The sequence below is a fragment of the Zosterops lateralis genome (assembly GCF_965231275.1).
Source record: "Zosterops lateralis genome assembly, chromosome: 5".
Classification (NCBI taxonomy): domain Eukaryota; kingdom Metazoa; phylum Chordata; class Aves; order Passeriformes; family Zosteropidae; genus Zosterops; species Zosterops lateralis.
This window is the reverse complement of record NC_139766.1, coordinates 61,653,069-61,677,836: the sequence shown is the minus strand read 5'-3', so window position 1 is coordinate 61,677,836 and position 24,768 is coordinate 61,653,069. Positions and strand designations below refer to the sequence as shown.

General features: G+C 43.7%; 1 protein-coding gene across 1 annotated transcript in view; it reads left to right on the top strand.

Moving 5' to 3' along the window:
- AFF1 (ALF transcription elongation factor 1) overlaps positions 1–24,768 on the top strand; it is a 76,558-nt gene that overhangs the window by 5,819 nt on the left and 45,971 nt on the right. Inside the window, exons 2-3 of the mRNA XM_083861673.1 lie at positions 18,621–18,741; positions 19,247–20,248. Of these exons, the coding sequence (XP_083717799.1) occupies positions 18,621–18,741; positions 19,247–20,248 (1,123 nt within the window). The remainder of the gene's footprint in view (positions 1–18,620; positions 18,742–19,246; positions 20,249–24,768) is intronic.

The following is a 24,768-nucleotide window of genomic DNA, read 5'->3' as shown; positions in this document are numbered from 1 at the left end:
CAATAGGCCACTGAAAACTTTGAAGTAGAAATGTCGTGGCATACTTGAGCTGGTGTACGAGAGAATGTTTCCTTAGGTCTTGTAATTTTCCTGTGTCTGAATCTGTGTTATACAGAGAGGCCTCTTCTCACAGCTTTTTATGAGAAAATCGTTTGCTAGTACAACTGCAAGATGCAGCATGAAGAGCAGGAAACAAGATTTTAATGAGGTGCATAAATTCTCCTCAACACTTTTCTTCTGAGAGGAGCCATAGTGAACGATGCATGAAGCTTTTAAATGCCTTTAAAATATAATAGGAAAGATGTCTCCTTAAAGTTATGCGAGAATGCTACAATGACATTGTTTTCCAAGAGGTGGAGGGCAGTGAGTGAGGAAGCGTTCTCCACAGAGTGCAGGGCATCATCCTGGGTTTGGTGCTGAGTGGTTGGGAGTGCAGAGGCTGGTTTTCTTACCTGACATGACAAAAGAGTTACTGTAGAGATGCACGAGCCTCAAAAAAAAAAAAAAAAAAAAAAAAAAAAAAAAAAAAAAAGGAGAGAGAAAGTACTTTTCCTGTTCAGTCTTGAACACAGCTGGGAGATTTTTTTTCCCTGTGGTATATTATAGTGGAAAATGTACTGGCTATTTTATGTTTTGCAGTTTTGGCTGCTGCAGTTCATCTGTGTCTATGATAAAAAAAAGAAGAGTGTGGGACTGCCTGGGGCAATTATCATTCCCAAACGAGGTGTTACCATATGTAGATTAAGACAGAGCTGCCTCTCCAGCAGAATGCTTTTGTGGGGAGCAGACAAGAGCTGCTGCATGTGCTAGGAGATTTTCCACAGTTGCCTATTCATAGACAGTTCAGGGAAGAGAAGTTGAATTCTAGATGAGTACAGAATCAAGCAGCTGTGGAAAGTGGTGAGAGGTGGAATTCTTGCACCCATCTTCCCTCTCGGCTGTGGTGGCTGCTGTGTGCAGAGCCAGTCCCCAGCACTTTTGCTGCTGAGGTGCAGAAGTTGTTGATCACCTTATTGAACTGCATGGCTTTTAAAAAAGTGCATTTTTTTAGCTTCCTTATTCCTGTATGGGAATGAGGGGGTGGCAAACGGGGAGAAAGAGCAGGTGTGTGGGCACAAAACTGCACCTGAGGAGTTGCTCTGCTCCTGTTAATGCTTCAGAATTGTCAAGCTGAGCCATCTAGGCATACTTGATGAGGCAACATTTGTCACAAGTGCTTCATGAAGATGTTTGTCTTCTGGCTTAGATATTGTTTGTAAAATTGTAATTTTCAGTTGTTCTGAGTGTTTATTATACTAGCAACCTAAAGTTTTCCTTTGCTGTTGTTTTTGCAATGTTACCATCAGGTTAAGAGAAAATTATGTCCCTGCTGTAATTTTTAGAGAAAGTTCAACAAGCAAATTGTTAATGTTTAACCTCAGAGACAACAGTAAAACTCATTTTCAGAACTGCAAGAACTGTGGGTTTTATTTTTGTACTTGTAAATTAAAAAAAAAAAAATAAGAAGAGCAACAAAAACCAACCACAAAAACTCAAAGAATAACAAACAACAAAAACACCTCTCTCCCCAGTTCAACCAAGACATGAGTAAGAAGTAGCCCTTTTAAAAAAGAAATAAGGAAACTCTCCAGCATATGGTAGTATTTTTATTCTGTACATCTTTGCTTCTTAGAATGCCATATAGTGTATAAGCTGTAAGCAGCAAGTGATGTATTCAGTGGTGTGTGATCAGCTCCTTTGTGGCACGGTGGTGTTTAGCAGGTGGTGTGTGCATGTGAGGTGTGTGAGAGAGCTCCAGTGCACGTGCCTCCTCCCTGAGCTGAGCTGTGGGCACTGCATTTTGAAATACAGGTGTCTGCTGGCATCTGCAATGGAAAGGAATTATTAAAATGTGGAGCAGTAAAGGGATATTTACATCTCTGGAGAACTGGAGACGTGATAAATTGCTTTTGGGTTTTTTGGTTCTTCTGCAGTTTGCAAGGTTTTGCTTAAAAAGATATTACTGGGATAATTCATCTTTTCAAGCACAGCTCAGAAACTCTCCCTTGTAACTGGTATGCAGCTATTTCTCAACAATCCTCTCCCCCCCTGTAGGCTATTTTGGAAAAATCATCCTAAATTGAAGGCAGGGAATATATTGGCAGTTTAGAAGAGCTTTGGTGACATGCTTCTCTTTTCTCTGTCCCTACAGCCCTCGGCAGAACAAGCTGTTCTAGGAAAAGTTGTTTTCTTGATGTCAATAAACCTGTGGCTCTGCTGAGAACAGGCTGTCAGTCTAGAGACTTATTTCTTCATAGCTTTACTAAAATAACACATGCTAGCAGAAAGAGAGCTTGATCCATCCCTCTGCTGCAGAGCAGGGAGCTTTGCTCAGATTTTTAGAAGACTCCCTTAGAACTGCCACTACCTGGAAGCTGCCATGTCTGTCTGCCACTGCAGGCCTTTTTTACTGTGAAAAGTGCTGGCATAGCTAAAAGACAACAAATACACTGCAGAGGTGAGATAACTCTGTTGGCCCAAGTGTGAACTCCATGATACTGGTGAAGAAGGCTGCTTTTTCTGGCACATGGCTTCTGGGAGGATGGCTGTGTTATGGTGGGTGTAACCTGTGTTGGCCAAGGAGCTCTTTTGGACCACTATGTCTCCCTTCTTTGCTGAGACCCAGCAGCTCCCTTGTAGCAAAGTGGTCAGCTTTATCCAGCAGTTAACGTTTAATTGGTCATTGGTTTGATTTTGGGTTTCTGATTTAACGCTGGTATTCTGTAACTTTCATTCTGGAAGCAAGAGGAACAAGTGCCTTAATATTTAAAGGGAATGTGATCGCTTTGCTGAGGTTTTGGAACACCATAGGGTGATCTTTATCTGTTTGCAAACCCCTATCCCTTTTACATGGACTGGCTTCAGCAAACTAATAATAGGCTCTCTTTGCTTAGCTGGGTTTGTGACCCTCTGTAGAGGGAATGCCTGGTTCTGTGTAATGCACTGCAGGGGTGAAAAAACTACTGGTCTGGAGCATAAGAAAATTCTCTGTAACCACCCATACTGGGGAGAGAGAAAAATAGGTAAAATAATGTGCTGTTCTTTGAGGAGGTCTAATCTGCTTTTAGAAACACCGTAATAATGAGATCTATTATTCAGAGACCTGGGGTACTTTTGCCATGGTGTCCTGCAGGAAAAGAAGTTGACTTGTATGATGAGGAATTGAGAACAATAGACCAAAATAACTTCCTAAATTGACTGACTTGGAAAAATTCAGTAACTCAGTATTTTGCATATGAAAAAAAGCTTGGTCGTTTATGGAATTAAGTGGCACGAAGCTTTCCCTTGCAGTTCTCTATTTATTTGTAATAAAAATGAAGAGTTTAGATGGGTGAAGAAAAAACAGCAGCTTCAGTCTAGAATTTCCCTCTGAAGATCCCTTTAACTTTTTGCTGTTGTTCCCTCCTCCTTCCAAACCAGTTCCAAACTCTTAATGGGCAGATGGGATGAGTTCAGCCTTGGTTTTGGGCCCAAAGTGGAGTTTCTGTACCTACCTGAGCTACACTACACTGATGGGTAGTGCTGTTGTTTGGTGCCATGGTGCACTGACAGTGCAGCTCTGCACAAGTAGGACCACAGTGGAGTAAAACAGATGGATAAAATTGTCAGTCTGCAGAAATTGATAACATTAAAACTTGGCTCCCAAGCTGGTTCTTCCATTACTTAAACATGTGAATCAGTCTGGTTCCTAATGATTTGGAAAGGGTGTTTTCTTTCTAAGTCAGTTAAATAAACTGGATGAACTGACCTACAGTAAATAAGTTTCTCTCATTATACAACTCTTTTTCCTGCATGTTTGGAGGGACAGACTGAATTTATGTGCAAGGAATATTTATTGCTCTTTATTGTGTTTCTTCCTCTTGCAATATAGATGGCTGATGTAGCATAGCACTGCCAGAACCTCCTTTCTCTAATTCTTGAATAAATGAAAACAGTTTGTAATTATTGCATAATCTGGTAATTGCAACCAAAACCTTCTTGGGATCTGGTTTGGCAACTGTATTGGTGTGTGTTGATGTTGTTTTGCTATTTGAACAACTTGTGAGAGAATTTATTGTGAAAATGAGAAACTGTGCATATTAAAAAAACCCCACCAAACACCCCAAATCAAAGAGAAAAAGAACCATACACACCCCCATCCTGTAATGCTTATAAAAGCAGAAGCAGTCTGGGTTAATTTTTAAATCCAATGAACATTTAGTTGACATTCTGTTCTTTAGGCTGAACATTGGCCAAATATAGTGGTTTCAGTTCAGTTCTTACCTAGAACTGGTTTTGGTATCTGTGCTGTACTTAGTTATAAAGAGACACACATGGAGTTCGCGGCATCTCAGCCAAGGGTCCCGTGTTCAGTGCTGTTCCCACTCAGCTCCCTTAACAGTGCTTATTCCTGTCACTTTTGGGTTTGGCAGTCATTTGTGCTAGTCAAAACAGTAGAAAATAGGAGAAAAGGTTCTATTTTCAACTATAGCAGGAGGAAACATAGAAATCGTGTTTGAAAATATCTCCTCCCTCCCGTCCTCTTGAAAAAATCTAATAGAAATGCCATATAAAAGAAGGTATTGTGAAGAAAACTCTTCTTTTTGTGTCCCAACCCCATCTTCTGGGCAATTTCTTCTTCACTTTCCTGTTCCTTTGTGCATCGATTAAATATCAAGTTAATGGTTTCCTTTTGTAAAAATTGCTTCCTTGAAAATGGGCCATCCTCCTCCCTCCAAGGCTAATGACTGAAAAGTACAGATGATATTGATGTAAGCTGTGTTTACTTGAATGTAACAACTTGAAAGGCTGTTTGTGTACAGTAATCTGCCAAGTGAATAATGATTTGGTTTTACTTGTTCAATATTTCTTTCTTTCCCCTAGAGAGGGGCAGTTCTGAACAACCAGTAGCAGTTGCTGAGGTTAATAAGATGCATTTAAAAAGTCTTTAATTAAGCCATGCAGTTTTCTTAGAAGGCCCTTGAACTATTCTTTCACCCCTTCCTCTTCTGTTTCGTGTGGGTGAGTGCAAATAAGATAGGAGTGCAAGGGAGGTGCATGCACTGACTAGATACAGATCTAGGATCCTGCTTACACACAGTGAAGTCTCAATGGAAAGTAGGAAACCAGAGGAGGATTGAAATGGTTTGTGTGAGTTCAGCTGGCCAAGGGTGTGCTGAAAGCTGAGGCAGTGGTGAGAATTGATGTGCCAGGGCTCAGCAGGGTGAACACACAAGGTGTTGTTACAGCTGCTGCTCTAAATTTTATTGGATCCTCTGGGTTCTTCTATGCTGTCCTCATCTGGGGCCAAATTGTAGTCTTCAGTTTTTGCACTAGGTTCCAGCTGGTCTACCTCTCATATCTTTTGAGAGACTTAAACTGTATGTTATAAGGAAATGTACTTTAGTGAAAAGAGGATCTAATTTTCTAGTTTCCTTTGGCTTTTAAGTTTTCAAGTCCACTTCAAAAGGGTGTTCCTAGTAAAGAGCTCTGCTTGAGCTTGTGCTCAAAAAGAATTCTTGACCTGGAGCTTTTACACAGAGAATGGATTTTGCATGTGTATGAGCAAGTGCTCAAAATGGATTCCTTATTCACAGCTTGAGGAATAACAGAAAAAGAGATGTAGAAACGAGAGGGATATTAACCTTACAGTTTCCTGTGTTCTTTCTCTGTTATATGCATTACTACAAGCACCACATTTCTAAGCAGGGTTATTAGGTGAAAAAATGGGGAGTTAAGGCACAATTTGCTAGTTGGGAAGAATTCTAAGAGCCGTTCTGAGGATTTATAAAAGTTTCATGAAGAATAGAAAAATGCATAAATAGGGAGACTCTTTCCTTACTCCCTTTTTTCAAGTGGCTTCCAGAAACACTTATGGCAAATTTTGCCTTGCAGAATTTTACTTTTGCAGTCACTGTGGTAATCAGCAATTGGAAAAGATGGAAAAGTTACTGAATGTATTAAAAAAAACGTGTGTGGAGAATGTTATCCCATGGTTCCAAATTACTATGATCAACTTGCATTTTCTTGAAAATACCTAGCTTTCTACAGATGACTTGGCTGGATGTTACCTGGGTTGTGTGAGGTGTTAGCTGCTGTTGGGGGTATTATTCATTCTGTTTGTGGATGTTTCATTAATGAATTTCGGGGCCAGCGAGGGAGTCCAGAGAGATGAAGCAATCCTGAGTCAGTGCATCCCTGTGATGATGCAGGAAGCTGTCTGCTTGCATGCAGCTTGTTCAAGGGGCTTTCTCTGCTTGGCACTGGATGTAGCTCTGGACAAACAGTCAGGGAGTGAGGAATACTCCAGCAGCCTGCATTTAGGAGTGTAAAACCTTCTCAGGAGCTCGGTGCAGTGGTTACTGTAGGGCATTTGCTCTGTCCCTGGGTGAGCAAAGCACAGACCTCCTGCCTCATCCTTAGGGCAGGGAGTGAGTATTGTTGGGAACATGCGTGGGAGGGCAGGGATGAGGAACCCCGGGGAGAGGCAGTGCTGAATCATTCTCCTTCCAAGTCTCTTGCCACCCTGGTGTTGAGGGCAGGAACTCACTGGCTCTGGCCGTGAAAATACTCGGTAAGGGCGGAGGCTTGGAAGGGCGTTATCAGAGAAGGTGATGTATTCCATGGAAGGCCCTGAGTCACCACTGAGCGGACAGAATGCTGGATATGCCTGGTGAAACTCCTCACGTGTATTTCTGCGGCACTTTGGTGGGATTTTCCAGCCTTGGTCACAAGCTTGGTGTGAAATCACCACAGTCATTGCCTGGGCAGATGTGACTTCCTTTGGCTGCCAGGTTTTGCTCCTTGAAGAGGTGGTCGGTTTTTCTGGAAGTAGAACTTTCTTGACATTTTTTGCTCTGCTCTTAGAGGCACAAGAAATGATGCTGTGTTTACAGAGGAATGCACCCATTCACACGTGTCCAGCCAGTGACTCTTCCCCAGTTTCACCCAGTCTCTTGGCAGCAGTCACTGCCCTGATTGCTTACCCCACACTGGCCCATCTGCAGTCATGCTGTCCATCCTCTCCCTGGTTTTAGGATCTTGTCTAAAAGGAGGATCTCTCTGTGGATCCATAAGCACCTCCTGCCCATCCTGGGCTGCCTTACCGGGGCTCTGCCTGACAGGCATCAGCTCATGAGGCTCCTGCTGTTGCATTAAGTTGTTTGCTCAATTGTTTAACAAAGTGCTTTTAATGGAAACATAAAACCGGATAGAAATACAAAGCCTAATGGAATAATCTCTTAATTGCAGCCCTGTAAATGACTATTCAGCACATGATTACTGTACTTCCAGGGGGAACAGTGAGGAGGAAAGAATATTGAATGAAAGACACTAAACACTTCAGCTGCTAAGAATGATGATTTATTGCCAATCTGAGCATTGGGCTAAGCAGGGCAAATAAACTGACAATAGTAAGTGCTTTTGGAGGTAGAAATTGCCTCATTCAGGGTATTCACTGTGTGCAACATGTAAATTCTACCAGGATAAAAGCACAAAGAGTGATTAATTGATAGTGGCAAGATACTCATGCATGCAGTGTCCTTAGGCAACCCAGAAAAAGTATTAATCAGCACATTGCCCAATTATTGGCAGATAACTCCTGGTATGTAGTAGTTTGCTATTTCAGCTAGAAAATGCATTGTCCCTCTGCCTCCCTGTGAAAATCATGGGGTTTGCTGTGTTACGTGGTTCACAAAAAATACCTCATGTTTTCCAGCAGCCAAGGAGATGTGCTCAGAGGCACATTGACATTATCATTTTTTGGTATTGCTGCAAGCCTTTTGAGATACATTAGTCCTTAGAGAAACTGTGTCCATCCTTCAGATATCTCACCTAGATTAGGCAGCAGCAGGTGAAACAACTATTGGCTGGGTATTGAGCTGGCTTTTGACGTGGTGTACAGCTGCTCTCCAGGACAGGGCATGGTTAGCAGGGAACATGTTCTCCAGGAGCACATGCTGCTCAGGGAGGCGAGGAAAGTGCTTTGAAATCGGCCTTGCTTGTTCCCACCAGCACTCCCCTTTCCTGGGATTTAGTGCCTGGATTCCCGGTGCTGCCTTAGGCGAGGACACCTGACCTCACCTGCCTGCAGGAGCCCCTCCAGCCTTTCTTGGCACGCCTGGAACATGCCCGGTGCCTGCTGGGCTCTGCCCGGTGCACACAGATGCAGAGCCAGGGCCAGGCTTGCACCAGGCAGCTCAGAGATTTCCAGTGTTTGCAGTGGCCTCGGCAGTGCCAAAGCCGTGCTGCTGTCCCGTGGGAACGGGAGCTGGCTGTTGCTTTTGGTGCGAGCCAGAGGGTGATGTTCCCACTGCCTGCACGCAAGTGTGCCTAATGATGGTGGAGCTGAGCACTTGCCTGCTCCCAGTACCAGGGGAAAATAGGTGCCTTTTAAACAGAGGTGCAGGTGATGGGGTGAAAATGATGTTTGTGATTGTTTTGGTTTGGTTTTTTTTTTTTTTTTTTTTTTTTATTTGAAAATTAGGAAGATGTTGAATAATTGTGTACAGAAACAAAGGGGGAAAGTATTTGTATCCATTTTAGTATTATTCTTTAAAGAGAGAGCTTTTTTGTAGTTGCTAAAAGTAACAGCTTATGTAAATATTCTTAAAAAGCAGGAAAAAGGAAAGATAAGATACTTCAGAGTGTATTTTGGAGGGGTATATGCTTTGCAGAGTGCATTAGGCATGCATCAGTACCTGCCTAATGCACCCTGTCATGGATTATTGCTCTTGCTTAGATTGAACACTTGCCAAGTCCTTTCGAATGACAATGAGATGCTTTGTTCAGGCTGATGATTCGATTGCAGTTTGAAACCCCAGCACGGAGAGGTAGTCAGCTACAGAGCATGTGCGCCTCTTAATAAATTGAAAAACAGATACAAACCATAGGAAAGTTAGCAGGCCCTTCTGTGTATAGATGGAAACAATTAGAAAATACTTCTGGAATAACTAGAGTCTGGCAGAGAATGCAGGATAGGTTTTTAAACAGGCTTTTCAGGATATAAACAGATCTTTTCAGCAAACATTGCTAATCTTGTTATGCTTCTACACAGTCCTTGCTGTGCAGATAAGACTTGTCCAACCTGTTACTTGGTACATGCTGTTATGTAAGTGAAAAACTCAGAAGGATAGGAAACCTTTCATGCATGGTGTGTTTGCTGCTAGTTCTTATGAAAGCATGAAAGAATTAATCTTCATATTTTTTTAATTTTTCTTAATCTCAGTTTAGTTACAGTACTATCCCGTTCTTAGCATGTTAGATTTGATTTATTCAGTTGTTTGGGAAGGATTTACAGTGAGAATGTTTCACAAGAAATGTTATAAAGTTGTTCTTGTGTTTAGTAGGTTGCAGGGAATTAAAGATTCAGGAGGCAGAGTTGCACATATCCATTTTTCTGAGACCATTTCAAATGCTCATATTTGCAGGTTTTGCTTTTGATATGCTTCACAGCAAATAAAACCACTGATGGCATTTGATGTGGAGTTAATTCTTTGAACAGCTTCGGGTTTGCAGTCGGGAAAGGAGCGAATTCTCAGGCTGATGTTACATTTTACACGCTGGGCTTTGAGCTGCATTGAGCTGTCAGCTCCGGGAGCCTGTGTTGGCTCTCAGCTGGGATGGTCACAGAGGGAAGAAAGGAAGACCCTTCGGGCTGTGCAGGAGATCTGAGGTGAAAGGCTCTTGGGCTCTGCAGAGGTCTCACTGCCAGCCCTTGCAAGCTGTCTGACAGCATTTGCAGCAAGCTGGGTGAAGTCAGGTCTTTACAAAACAGGAGTTTGGGGATGGCTGAAGGGAACCAAGCTAGACTGAGGTGCGTGTGAAGGGAGAATGTGGCAGTGTGTGTGTTGTGGCACCTGTGGACTGCACGGCAGAGTGACTGATGGAACAGGAGCTGCTTGGCAGAGCATGGACAAGGTCAGCTGATAGCAGCCCCTGGGGAAAAACCAGTGACATTCACTGGGCCAGATGTGCAGGGATGGTAGCTGTGTGAGAAGGGATTTTAAATGCACACCCATGAAGCAGCTGCTTGCTAAACATTTTGGGTTTTCTTCTACTAACTGTATATCTTGTTGAAATTCTTTTTTTTACTGTAGGGGAGAACAATAACATTGAGGTATTTTTAGTGGCATTTAGGAAATTCTATAAAATCAATGAACAAAAGGCATGTCCACTGGAATAATTTTAATGTCATCCTTAAATAGAAAATTTACTGCATTTGACTTCCTGCACACGAAGCAAGCATTTCAGTATCCTCTCAAAGAACTAAGGTAATAAAAAAGATTGTAAGACTTGAATCTTTAATTTAACTTGCAAAATTATTTCACGTGAAAAATTAAACATTAGTTTTCTGAAATTTAGCAGCTGATATCACCTGGATTGTTATTTTTCTTTTTTTTCCATTATTGTAATTTGCTTTTTATCTTAACGCCTTTTATCTGAGAGTTTTTTCAAAGCCTTATCATTTTTATGAGGATGCTGGAGAAACTTTAACTGGGTTGGAGGGCACCGTTGGGCTTTGCTTGACTGGTTACTTCTGTGGTACATCAGGAATAAAATGTTTGCATATTGGGTGGGAAGAAACAGTAGGTCTAAGCATGCATAGTTTAATTTCCTATAACCACTAAGGTGGAAATGTGTGTGAATCAAAATGTTGCAATTGTGTGGAAAAAATGAATTAAAATAGGTCTGAGAAATTAATATTAAAGGTAAAAATGCTTTTTCTTGAGTCCTCAATTATTTGGCTCCTTTTCAAATAGTACTAGTTTGCAACAGTCTTTTTACCTAATCTGTCATGGTTTGCCAATAAAGGACATTGTTTTAGAGGATACTTTAAAGACGTAGAAACCTGATTTCATTTTTACATTCTGCTTTTTGTGCATTACTACTGCAAACGCACAGTTCTCTTGCTACCTTTAAACATATTGATTTTACTGAACAGCAAGAACAGCAAAAAAGGTATTTCAAGGCAAAAGCAAATGGACAGGTAGGATAGGGTTTATGTAAGGTAGAATGTAGGTTGTACCCTATGCATTTTCCCAGGCAAGCCTACAACAGTTCATCCATCCCAGCTGCTGGATTTCTGCCACTGAGATGAGGAATTCAGAGGCAGATGGGTACAGTGGGAGATTTCATGCACCACTTCACTAAAGAAAGCCTTCAGACTGCTTGGGCAGCAGCTGATAACCACTTCTGACTATTCAAGTATGCCTTGTCAGCGTTAGAGACAATGATATTTTGCTAGTGGTGGGTGAGTTAATAAAATATCACTGTCCTGCCTTTGTGTTTCCACTGGGGAACCCCTTCTCCCTGTGCTGGGCAGTTGTGCACACATGTGCATGTTCTGAAAGGGTTGCTGCTCACCACGTGGTGGTTACCCTGCTCCTGTGCTCATGCAGCTGATTTAAAGAGCCCTGCCAGAAAGATTTGGCTTAGAGATAACAGCTGAAGCCAGGCACTGCTGTGCACAGCGCTGGAGGATCTGGTCAGGCTTAACAAAACTTGAGATTTGGCACTCTTCCACTGATTTTACTTCAGTCACATAATTTTCCTGAGCTGGGGTTTGTAAGACAATGAGTTAAATTTGTTTATGTGTCTCAGGCTGACTTAAACAATCGGGAGAAATGCATGATGTTTTTTATTGTAAGTGACATGTAGATAATCAAGAGGAGGAAACACTGTGGGAGGGAGTAATGCTGCAGGGCAGTCCATTCCCAAGTAGTGAGAGATGTTCCAGGTGCTGTTAATCCTGGTGGAGAGCAGAACGTGTCAAGCTGAGTCTCTAATGGGTCTACTCACCTTAATTTTTCTTGCTGCCTGCCTACTACCTGAACACTGACTTAATCCAAATTGCCACTGTGCTGCTCTGCCATGGCCAGGTGTGAGTTCTGAATTCACGCAGTTGCCAAGTGCTTTACCTCCGTTTTTATGAAGGGGAAAAAATGCAGCTTGCAGCAAGCTCCTGGTGCTGCAGGGGCAGGGAAGGTGCCGCTGGAACAGTTGCTGCAACAGCGCTTGGGGCACAGGGCTGGTGACCCTGCTGTGCCAGCGTCCCTCAGTCCCTGTGCTTGCCCTGTGGCAAGTCGGGAATAATGCCAGGTTGCATTTTGTGGATGAGAGACTTCGTGACTGCAGCTGACTTTTAAATCCATAAAAATGGGAAAAGGTCACTTGTGAGACAATCGTGGGTGAGTCAAAGTCTCCTCCCTGTTGGAGCAGGATCTGCTCAGCAGGGAATGGCGCTTCTCCATAGAAGCGGATTCTCAGACAAAGCCAGGATGTAGCACGCTGTCAGAGGGATCTGGGTGTACCAGCTGAGCCTGACCAGATTGGCCCTGGGTATGAGAGCTCTCTGTGGGAGGAGGCACTTGGGGCTGTGTGGAAACGTTTGCTCAGCTGTGCAACAGAGCAGTGTCGATGAGTTAGAGGCAAAGTGAAGCCTCCCATTTTGATACAGAGAGTGAAGTTTAGAGTAACTTATTATTCACTGTCGCCTCTGCAAGGTAAACCCATCTGGGGAACTGTCTTATCTGTGTCCTGACAAAGCTGACTTTTTGATCCATGCTGATGAAGTGAGAAGGGACATGGATGGGCTCCTCTTGCCTGCAAAAGCTGCTCACATGGAAGCTCAGTCTTGTCACGGTTGAGTCACCGCAATCAAGGCTGCCTGGTGTGCAGCTATGAGAGGGCTCTTAAAATCTGGGGAACCCGTCCTGGACTCAGGTCCCGTCCTAGGCTGCGCTTCTAGAGCTGCTCCATCAGCTGCAGCCGAGGCACCAGCAGCTTGGACTCTTTCTTGCATAGCCGGTCACTGAAATAGCACTTGAGTTACAGATCTTTACTCACCTACCCACAAAGACACGCATGCCTCCAGGCCTGAATGGCAATCAGACCACTCACGGGGCTTGGGGAAATCCTGGGATGTGTGCCCGACACTGCCGTGTACGGAACGCCTTGCAGAGGCGAAGCGGTCAGGAGTTTTCATTGCACATACCCGGTGATTTAAATTTTTCACATTTCCTGCTTTGCCTGCCACATCCAGAACAAACAAAGCCTTAAATTCATCAACTCCTTGTCTGCTTTCCCTGTAATTACACTTCACACAATCACACCTTCTTAAAAGCCCTTCTAGTATATTTGCATTTAGATGGAGAATGACAGCTTTCGTGTTCCCCGTCTAACTTATAATTAGCGCCTTTTCTGACTGTTCTATTAACGTCACCCTCATGGGGAGAGGCTGAAAGCCTAGATTACTTTAGAGACTTCATTTCTGCAGCATCACAAGTGCAGATGGTGCCTCTTGGTTTGTTCAGGTCTTTAGCTATGGCACCATAGTTACGTGCTCTATAATTGTCATATTTTTCCTGATTTCCTAAGTTACTGTTGTACGAGGCAGTTTATGACTAAGTAATAGTTAGATTTTAAACATTCCAGGGTGTGAGGGAAAGTCTAAGTCATAAACTTTTCACTTGTTTGCCTTTCTTGAGTAGGCACAGAAGAGTTTGTTACTGTCAGTTCTTTGCATCTTTTGACAAATCTGCTTTTTCCTCTTTTGAGACTTCAGAGGTTTGTGGACCTCAGGCTGGGAAATGTTGGGGTGTGTTTTTAAGTGCATAGCCACTTGCACTGGGGTTTAGGCTCAGTCTATGGAGGATCTGTCATGTTTGAAGAGCATCTGAGAATTCCCAGTTCCTGCTAAAGTCACTAGGCGCTCCAGGGGCTCAGTTCTTCTCAGGAAAAGATGAGGCTTACTCCTGGGAACTGCTTGATGATCAAAGGCCTATTGATGCTGAAAGGAAGCAAAAGCCTTTTAATGGCTGAGTAATGAATATAATTTTAAACTTGGCAACAGTGGGAGGAAACAAATAAGTAAGAATTTGAACCCAAAGATTACCGTGGGAGAGGCTGAGTGAGAAGATGATTAATGTTACAAAAGTAGAACTGCTTTTGTTTTCTGGCAAAAGTCAGCTCAGCTTCTACTTGAGCAAACTCTTCTGCCTGTTACAACATCCCAGCCTTCTCTGCTTCAATTTTTTTTTTGTGTGTAACCTAGAGGGCTCTGTATTTAAAACATAAAAAGAGGTGTATTCAGGATCATTTTTCCATATGTTTTGAGGGAAAGGTTGCAGTAGCGCTGCATTTACTTGGAACTCTTTTGTGTTCAAAAATATTTGACAGGAGGTTTCTTACCTGTCATTGTAGATAAACAGGTGGGCTGTGAGGGCTTGATCTCTTGCTCAGTGGGTCTGATGCCCCTGTTGTACACTCAATGAACAGGGCTGGATAGACGTGATGAGTTGAAGGAGCTAGAGGAAACAAAATCTTGAAAAGTTAATTCCAATTCATATCACTTCAGTGTGAAGATATGTATTTTTGGGAAGCATGTACCAAAGCTGATTGATGATAATGATGATGCAGGAAAATATTGACTAACTGTACCATCTGTTGTACTTCTGCCCTGTGTTTTTCTCTTACCGCTCGTGTATGTTCAAACTGTGTATTTTCTGAGAAATAGTGTTTGATGTGAAACAGAGCTTAAAAGATTCAGCAAGTCACAGCTTGTTGATGTTTCCGTAAAGGAAAGGAAGCAAAAGTTGGGACGAGGAGTTTTTGATCCTGTTTTATTGTGTTGTCCTTTCATCTGCTTGTGTTGCTGTCACTGTCAGGCTGTGTAGGTGATACCAGTGTGAGGGCTGAGCACAGCTGTGATGCTCAGGAACTTTCTGTGCCATGCCTTTATCCACATTTCTTCTCAAGCTGATGTGTTGATGAATGATACTGCGTATTTAATCTTTGCAGATGTGATCTTGGCTCTATAAATTGGTGGCAATTCTTCTGTGGAGATTTTAATAGGAACAGAGCCAGGGTGCTGCAGCAAGTCTGTTGTGATGCATCCTTGTGATCTGTTTAATTGTTTTTGGGGATGATGTGTCTTGCCGTAAGCAAAACCACATCTCTCAATCATGATCAGCAGTTTCTCATATTAAAGAAAGAATCAATTTTAATGACAAAACATCTTCAATAAATTTCTGTTTTCCTGTAGTACTAAAATGAAATGTTGTGTCTCAGTGTTTCAGAGGAAGAGGTTCTGCGTATTGAGAAGGAAGTGAGTGCTTTCTGTGTGCTTCCTTTTTAGCTTTTCTCAACCTCCTTTCCTTGCTCCTGGATAATTCTTTTTGGGAGCCGACACCAGATCTTACTACAATTAAAGCAGATTTTTATTTTCATTTTCATTTGGAGAACACACAGGACAGAAGAGGCAGAATTTCTTCCTGCACCAGTCTATTATCTGAAAATGTTGTCATGGTCTGGATTGTCACATATCAGCATTTGAACCTGTGTAGTAAGGGTTGGCATGTCACTGAGAGCAGCTTCAGAGCACGTTGGTATTTTGTGGCTTCTGTTATGGACCCAAGTCTGGATGATGATGGGGGTCAGGGCGTGTGTTTTGCTGAACTTCCTGAACCAAATACCTTATTACGGGAGCCAGTGCAGAGCCTTCACCTTGGGCTGCTTTGAACCTAGCAGTATTCTACTGTTTCAGTCTGTATCAAGGCACAATTTGGGATTTTTTGGGGGCAGCTGGGGGTAACTTGTGCATGTATTCCCCAACTCAACTCCCAGGCTCCCATGTGCTTGGTGTGTTGGTGCCAAGCCCTTGAGGTCCAGTTTCCCAAAGCATCTCCACAAATCAGTAAGGAAGAGCTTGGGGGTGGTTTGGAGGTTTTTCTTGAGTTCTCATTCTAGGAAAATCTGAATATCAAAGCTGCGAGTCTGAAGAGGTTCCTGAAGAACAGGAGTTGGGGTTCTCCCTGCAGCTTTGGCGGTAGCAGGGTTGGGGCTGTGTGTGTGAGGCACGCCTCGCTGGAGCCTGGCAGACGGCGTCTCTGCACGGGTTTCCTTGCTGGCGCCTGGCAGGACATGGAGACCTCCTCTCCTCTTGGCACGGGGCCATGCAGGGCCCGAGCTGACCGTGGTTCTCAGAGGCTTTCTGCCTGGCTTCCTGACACTTGACCTTAGGGTGCCTGCCATGAGTTACAGCATAGCCCAGGCTTTCAAAAGATTTTCATGAGACCAATATGATAAAATAGAATTGGAAGGGGTTTTAGCTCGTCTTTGGGTAGTTTAAGGTCTTGTCTGCAACTTAAAGAAGGGAAGGCTGCTGCTCTCAACTGCATTATTAAATAAGTATCTACTTAGTGTTTTTTCCCCTTATCCTTCTGCTTTTGAAACTGTAGCTCCTTCTGTTCAGTGACGTTGGAGGAAAACTCAGAATGAAAATTACATTGACCCGATTCAGAGAGGGAGGCAGAGGGCCGATGGCGATCCCGAGCAGCAAAGGGGAGGGGAATGACCCCTGGCCTGGCTGCAGGGGCAGTGTGCTGTGCATGGCCAGCAGCCTGGGCCATTGTACCCTGTGAGGGTATGAAGGGTGACCTCACTGAGCCTTGTCCAGTACTCCTGTAAGTGTGCGAGCACCCGTGTCCGCTGGGATATTCCCGAGCAGGCACCTTTGTCTCCTCTTAAACCTTCAGGAGCTGGCACTACTGCAAATAGGCAGTGTCCCTGCCCTTCCCCTCTGCCTCCCCTTCCACACTCTTTAGAAAGAATTTATTGCTGGGAAGAGAGCTTGGGGTCAAGGAAGGTTCAGGGAAAGAAAAGGCCTTTAGAGATATTACAGCTGCTGTCTTTGCAGCAAGCAGCATGTAAGTTGTTTTACATTCAGTGTCAGGGTACATATAGGAAACATAGCTACTTCTCATCATAAATATTGTTGTGAGACACTCAAGTGGTTTAGGGTTTTCCTTTTGTTTGAATGTGATCAGAACCCCTCTGAGCAAAACAACTTGATTACTCCGAGTTTGGGTGCTTGCCAGCCTAGAAATAGAAGGACATCCGTAATCCACGTGGATGTAAGCACAGTGTTTTAGTAAAAAGCAATTTTCAGGGTCATAATATGTGACCTGCCTTTTTGTGAAACACATTCACTTAAAAAAATCATTTGCAAGCATACAATTTCAGATAGTAGATATAGCCAAGATTGCTTCTAGTTTGCCTTATAATTTTTCCTAAGTTTTTGTGTTTTGCTGTTGGTGTTTCCCACACCTGACTGCACAAAGCTTTTGTGGCACACACTGTGCAACTGCTCAACTAACTGCTTATAGTTAGGAAATTGCTGACATGCAAAATGACATCAGATGCACAGGGGAAATGGTTCTATTATACAGTTTATTACAGGAGGATTGTACGTATTTACTGAAGCAGTGGTCTATGATTCCTGCTTTCTTCTTTTTTCTTTTATGAATGTTTAAAATTGTTTGCAGAAGTAGGGTACATAGATATTACTGGACACTTCTGTTTTGCTATATTTGGAAAGAGTTCAGCACTAGCAAACTTGGAAACTATGCTAAATTTGCACAGTCTAACCCGTGAATATGTTTTTCTGCCTTAGTGGTACAAGTACATCCTTACTGCAATTCCATATATGGAAATTTGCCATCTGTCAACATCATTTTCCAGAGCTCTCATTGAGTCAGGAAACCCCCTCTGCAGCAGTCAGACCTCTTGGTTAACTGCTACAGCAAAGCCAGTCTTCTGCCTCTCCTCTAGGGATGATTAAACTTTCAGTAGGTGGCTACTGGTGTAGCATTTGGGAAGTTGTCACTGGTGTGGAGGACAGGGCTCTTCCCTTGCAAAGTGAATAGGAATAGAATATAGGAATTGTACGTATACAGTAGACTGTGCAGTAGAGTAGAAATAGGACAGGAGAGAGATGCCTGCATGTTTTTCCTTCCCCAATGTCTATAAAGATTAGAGCAAGAGATTCTCTTGTTTTGCAGTAGAATTTCACAGGCAAGGTGTAGTTTAAAGGATTTGGTTTCCCGTGAAGTCTTTCTGCTGTGAATCTGACACAGGTTTATTGGTGCTTTGGTTTGGGGCTGGTAGAGTTGAGTGCATGCAGATGTGGTTGAAGAGGAACAGGGGGATTTGACCTGGTGTTTTCTGAGTTTCTGAGATCTTTCTAAATATGTTTGTGTGATTGCTTTAAATGCAACTACATGAGTTTCCTGGTGAGAAGCTTTCAAGTCTGTTTATTGCCAAATAGCATTGCCTTGTTTTTTGCCAACTTGGCAAAGTTCATTCTTTGAAAGTGGCAACACCTTCAAAATAATGAATTCTCTTTTACTCCTGGGTGACGAGTTGGGGTGGAAGTCTGAAGAACAGGAATGGTAGTTTTTCACAGTTATTTTTGCAAATGGATTTGCCAGCTGGTGTGCTTGTCAGGCCCACTGACTGCTTCTCAATTTGTTTCACAATGAAATGGATGGATAGCTTTTTCCTTCCCACTGTTCTTGAAGGATGGTATCAGGAGTAGAAATCACTGAGAAGGATGCAAGTACCTTGTGTGCCACATTACTGTGTTGTGCAGCAAATTGCTGATGTAACTGATTTGTCAGCTGTAACCATCCCATGGATTTCAAAATTACTTTGATTCTGGACCTATGGTGCTGTCTGAAACCAAGGTGTCTGCACAAAGTAGATACTTGTTGATAACACTGGTGCACAATGTTAACTATCCTTCCTTTCTCTCTTTCCTAAAGCTTGTGCAATGAGGACAGAAACTTGCTGCGGATTCGAGAGAAAGAGAGACGGAGTCAGGAGGCTCTGGAAGACAAAAAACAGTTTTCTGAGAAGACTCCTCTCTTTGCAGAACCCTACAAGGTAATGGTTTGGGGTATTGGGGAGGGGAAGAGAGGAGGAAAGAGGTTGGAGGTGGGAAAGAACAGCTGTGGCTCTGTATAGGGTGTAGTAGACTTGAGCATAAATAGAAACACAGCATCTTCCCATCTGCTTAATTTCAATTCCTTAAGAGTATGTGCTTGAATCTCTGTTGGTTGTGCAAGACCAGTATGGACTTTGGGCTGGTCCCCTGTAGTTTCAGGGAGAGCACTCAGGAGCAGCTTGGCTGCATGTCTGCCTGAAGTATAACAGATGAATCTGATGTTAACACTCCTTAGGGCTGCAGGTGCACCAAGTGTGGCTTGGAATAGCCAATAGTGGCTCAAACAGTCCCGCCTCCTTTGGAGAGATTTGCAAGATCAAGATGAGCTTGCCTAACTTCACTCATGGTGATGTGTGGTGATTAAGATCCTGAAGAATGTCTCTTCCTGAGCTGTATCTCTTGGGGGGCTTTTGAAATATCCACGTCTTTGTTCTTCTGTTGCAGACTAATAAAGAAGATGAGTTGTCAAGCCGAATTCAGAACATGCTGGGCAATTATGAGGAGGTCAAGGAGTTCATAAGCAACAAATCTTGTCAAAACCTTATAGGGATTCCAAAGAGTGTTGCCCCTCTGTTTCCCCCCGGACAGCCTGATCGCCCGTACTTCCCTGAGAAGGCCATCCGTACATTGCCACCTTCATTCCAGCAGCTGCCCCGCCGTCCGCCCGTGGGACCCATGGTTGTACCCCCTCGTCCTCCAAGCCACTCCAGCCACCACCAAAAGGCACAGTCAGGAACAGAACCAGCCTCAGGTTTGCACAGCAAAAGCCGCGGCTTGCCCAGCGCTCGGAGCCACAGCCAGGGCCACGGGCGTGGTGGTGGCCGGGACACTCAGACAAGTTTTCCCCACAGCCACAATGACAAGCCTGGGAGCGGGGAAGGTCGTGCTCATGGCCTGCAGGCCTCCCCTCTGGCGCTTTCCCCGTTCCTGCCATGTTTGTTGTCTTCTCCTGTGGCACCCCTGTCACCTCTACATTCCAGCCAGCAGATCAATTCCAGGTCACAGAACAGCAGCAAAAGCCATGGGTCAACCTACAGCCAAACCAAATCATTACAGGACTTAGTGACAGGATCACAGGAGAAGGAAAGTCGAGACAGCCCAGCCGTTACCTTGACCAGCACCACTCAGCCTTCCTCTCAGACTTTTCCCCCTTCTTTGACATCAAAAGCCAGTGCAATGCAGCAGAAACCAACTGCCTATGTCAGACCCATGGATGGCCAAGATCAGGCACCATTTGAATCCCTGGAGCTCAAACCTCTCCTGGAGGAATACCATGAAGGATCCAATGAAGATGTCTCGGATTTGAAGGCTAAAGTTAAAGCTGAACTATCCAAGTTGGAAACCCCTTCTGAGCCCAAGGAAGAGACCGATGAAGATCTCTCAGATTTGAAGGCAAAAGCCAAAGCAGAACTATCCAAATTTGAAACCCTTTCTGAGCCCATAGAGGTGAGTGCAATTTTTGGGGGTCTCCATTGGAGCAGGGTAAGTTTAACTGTGGGAGAACAGGTCATCAAACAGCAGTGACTGCCAGAACCAGTGATGACTCTGTGTGTGTTACCCTATTTGGAAGGTGTGTTTTGAGGTTGACCTGGGTGAGATACCTGTTGGAATGGTAAAAATGTGATACTTCCTATGATTTTTCTGTTGTTTTCTCAGTGAGGCTGCAGCAGGTTTTATGGTCCTAGCCTGCCTCTGTGCCTAAAACTTTTGTTTTCCTCTAAGGCTTGTTGAAAAGAAGGGGGAAATGATATGATAAGAACATCAAGTGTTGATCCAGAGTGTCAGGACTGTGAGTGGTGGTGGGTAGAGACCCCAAATCCTCACTGAATATTGGGACAGCCAGCAGTGCAGTCAATTCTCTGGTCACTTGGGCTTTGTGATAAGGGACTGTGAACACCACAGGATGCTCCTCTGTAAGTTTGTAAAATCTCACTGTAGACCCACAGGAAAGTATGACTTGATACTGCAAGTTTCCTTGTTGTACTCCATCTGTTTTTGCTGACCCAAGGCCACCTCTCTGATTTGTCATGTGGGATGGAGGCAGAAGTCCTGACTGGTAAAGCAGTGGGAGAGGAGGAGCAGCACTGTACACGTGTTGTTCAGCAAATGCAGCTCCTTTTCCTGTGCCCTTTGAAGCCCAGTTTCAGCTGTGCCAAGGGACCAGCACACTGACTCTTCCTGCCTCGTGGGTTGGCCTCCTGTGAGCTCAAAGGAACTCGGTCCCCTGGTACATTTTGGAGATTCACTGTGGTCATCCTTCAGCCCTGAGGTTATTGCTATGCCCTATGGGATGTAGGATCCCATGGTCCTAAGGCAGCTGGGCAAGGAGACTTATGGAGATTGTCTCAAATTGTATTTTGCCACCTTTGTAATGAAAAGGAGGAGTGTGGGTGCAGTCTGTTTTTCATGGAAAAGGGTGTGGATCAGCTGCAAATGACTGTAGGCAGTATCTTGTGGGAAATGAGAGGAAACTGTCAAAATGACATTGTTGAGAAGTTGTGAAAATACTTTCATGCTGAGAGACTTTATTTGCTACCGAGTAGGTTTGGCATTGCACATCACACCTCAAAACAGGAAGTTCACTGAGGTCCACATTACCTTATTTGCTCAACGAGATTTTACTCCTGGGAGAGAAATAAAGCGGTGCAGGGCATCACCTTCTACATTATCTTACTGTAACATCTGCATTATTGTCTTATCTCTTTTCCCATCCCCATACTTCTTCTGTCATCTTGTGTAACTGTGGTCTAATATTAATTTTCATAGGGCAACATTAGCTATGATGCTGTGTGCTGAATGAAATACTTTTCTCACTTTCTGTTGAGCACGTGAGTCTGAGTCCCAATGCCCATGAAAATCCTACGGTTGCCAGTGCAGGAGTAACATTGCTCATGTTCCTTCTGTTTCATCTGTGGCAAAGTAAGAACACAATAAAAAGGGAATTGAAGATCATAATTAAAAAAAAGGTTTTGCACAAGCCAGGACCCTGGTTTTAATTATTAGCTTAGTCAGTTTTGGAGCAGATAGAGGAACCTTTTTTGTGAATATGCTAAATGATCCTGCTTTGCAGTAGGGATCTTTAGCTGTGACTTCTGATTGTTTTCTGTGCAAAGGCAGGGACAAATACAGGTATTTTGGATAATGGCTCTGTAAGCTCTAGTGAAAAATACATTACTTTGATTTCTGCTTTTTTCAGTCTTGTTATTGTCACATTTGCTTACTTCTGTTTGGTCTCAGTGATGAACATCTATTTGATAATAGAGCCCTCCAGGGCTGAAGCCTGCAGGGAGAAGAGGAAGAAACAGTGAGGTGGCACCCCTGGATATCTGGCCCGTGTGCTGGATGTACTGTACCAGAGAGGCTGACTGGGGGTTGGCTGGCTGAAAGGTTGTCCCTCTCTTTAGCTCTTGGTGAAACGGGGGCTGCAGGGAGGCTCCTGCCCTGCAGTGACCCTGACAGTGAATAGGTCTAGACTAGCAGAAACTCTGCTGTTCTTCTCTCTTCTTCCCTGAACTGTTTGGCCCTAGTTTACTGAACAGCCACATGCCAAGTACAGTTTTTCCTGTGATCTCCCTTGACATGACTTAGGAAAGCCATTTCCTCAACATGTGTTCTGGTTAATTGAATTTCTAAGGCATGTTTCACCTGCAGCTGTGAATTCATTATTGACAGCTTCTGCTCATGGGAACACTGAAAAGTTCAGCCTTCCAGGCCAAATAGGCACACAGTTTCACTGCAGAGTGAATGAATCCACAGTGGATAACAGCACAGCGACTCACTTTGCATTCACAGTGACACTGAACAGCGCTTTCCCTCTTCCCCAAATCAAAGCCTTCACTTCCAAATGTCATCGCTGTCCCTTCAAGGCATCTTTCCAGATTTGTTGTGAGAAGGCTTAAAAATATAGCACACATGAAGAAGCTTGGATGTATCCCTTCTCTTCATATGCCAGGCTTTACCTCTTCCCCAGCACCTAAACAAAGATGCTTTTAAAGCCATTCTCTCTCTCCATGTCTTTAGGAGAGCTGCAGCACCAACAAAGACCCTTGTATTGCCTCCTTTGACACAGACTGTGATGTGTGAAAGGGAATCAGCTTGACAGCAGGGGAAGGAGCAGCCAGGCTGTTTTGAGGGAGTGTGTTTATAAATCCTCAAGCATTATTAAGGGCATAGTGTATGGAGGAATGTAAGGCCCTTGATGGTCATTGAAGATTTGGCTTTGTTTTCCCAAAAATTTTGGATGTGGTAGGGCATAGCTGCTTTTACCTCGTGTAATGAGGCCTTACAGGACTCTCCTGCCTGTGAGCTGGGAAGCAAATAGGGAAGCAGCCAATTTAGAGCCCTGAACAGCAACAAGCAACAATGAAGCAGACCAGATGTGTTAAGTCTTTTTGGTAACACTGTATTATCCTTGAAGCACAGGGCGCACACAAAGACCTGGGTGTTCAAATTGCTGTCATTGAGCTGTGTTTTCATCAGTAAACATTTATCAATGGCCACCAATTAAAACATGGTTGTTATATAGTAAATAGTAATTACTAAATACCTTCGAAGATATTCAATGGCAAATATTAAAAGTCTGTTCTAGATGTTTTCTAGATGTGTTCTAGGGGTTTCCCCTCACCCCTTGCATTCCTTTTTTTGACTATTTTATTTTCCTGGCTTTGCACTGAGACAGGTAACAAAGTGTTATTTCCGTGTCTCCTCTGCTGCCCTTTTTATAATCAGAGGGCCTTTGGTGGTTGGAGAAGGGTTTCCATGCTTCCAACAGCCATTGTATCAATTTGTCCTGTTGCTGGTGTGTGGCTGCTGAAGAGGCAGATGAAACATGAATGAGAATTGTTACTTTTTCTGACTGTTTTGGTTAAGAAAAGTTTTAAAGGCAAAAAACCCCAAACCTCAACCTCACCATAAGAGCTGAAACTGAGCTCTCTCATTTTTGGTAAACATCCCTGACAACTTGCATGTAAATATTCAAAGCTGTGCCATCCAAGGCCTTTCTCACAACCCTTGGGCATTGTGGTGTGAGCGGAAATGAGTTGCAGCCAGAGGAAAGTTTACTGTGGGATTCTCTGCTGCTCGTTGTAATACCAAGCGCCCAAGACAAATCCCTTCACTTGGGTCTTCTTCATATTCCCTTTTGGCTCTCAGAAGTGAAAGCAGTTGGTACTTTTTATGCTCTTACATTATTTTAATTTCTTGTTCCTCTCGTTCGCTGGGTTGCAGGTACATCTGGAGGCAACGACCTTGGTCACTGCCCCTTGGGATGGTTGCATGGGACCACAGGCAGTCTGGGGCTTTGACTAGTGGTCATGAGGTCAGGATTGCACACAGCTTTTGCATTTTTTTAAATGCATAAACACACTTTGGCTTCTCTTGTTTTCTCTCACTTGATGAGCATGCAATATCTTAGGAGAAGTCACAGTCAGTCCCAGTTGACAGGAAAGAATTATATGTCAGTGCTGTGTTTTGTTTGGGTTTTTTTCAGCTAAACCAAGCCAGAGCATGTGGGTGTAGTTACGTAAACAGAAAAAGCTGTTTGTATTTGATTTAATAGGTGAGTCCCACCGGATGCAAAGGAGGATTTTCCCTTGTGTGCATCTCCTTTGGAAGAAGCCACACTTTCTATCCAGGCTGGAAATAAACCAGCAATAAAATGCCAAAGCACTTCTGATGGCTCACGTGAATCATCCTCCACCAACCTCTCTGTAGATTTCTGAAACTCTCTGCACCGTTTCTTGCACAAGTGGAAAGTGCCAAAGGGACAGATGTTGCCAATTTGAACCGTACAGGGGGAAGGCAAATATTGCTAAGCAACCGAGTGCTTGAGAGAATTTTTCGGAGAGGAGCCAAGGGAGTTATGCCTGGGAGCGCCTGCAGCTTCTCATGGCTCGGTGTGAGGGAAGAGATTAAAAGTTCTTTCCTGTCAGGGCTGACGCCGCCAGCACAAAAGACACCATAACCTA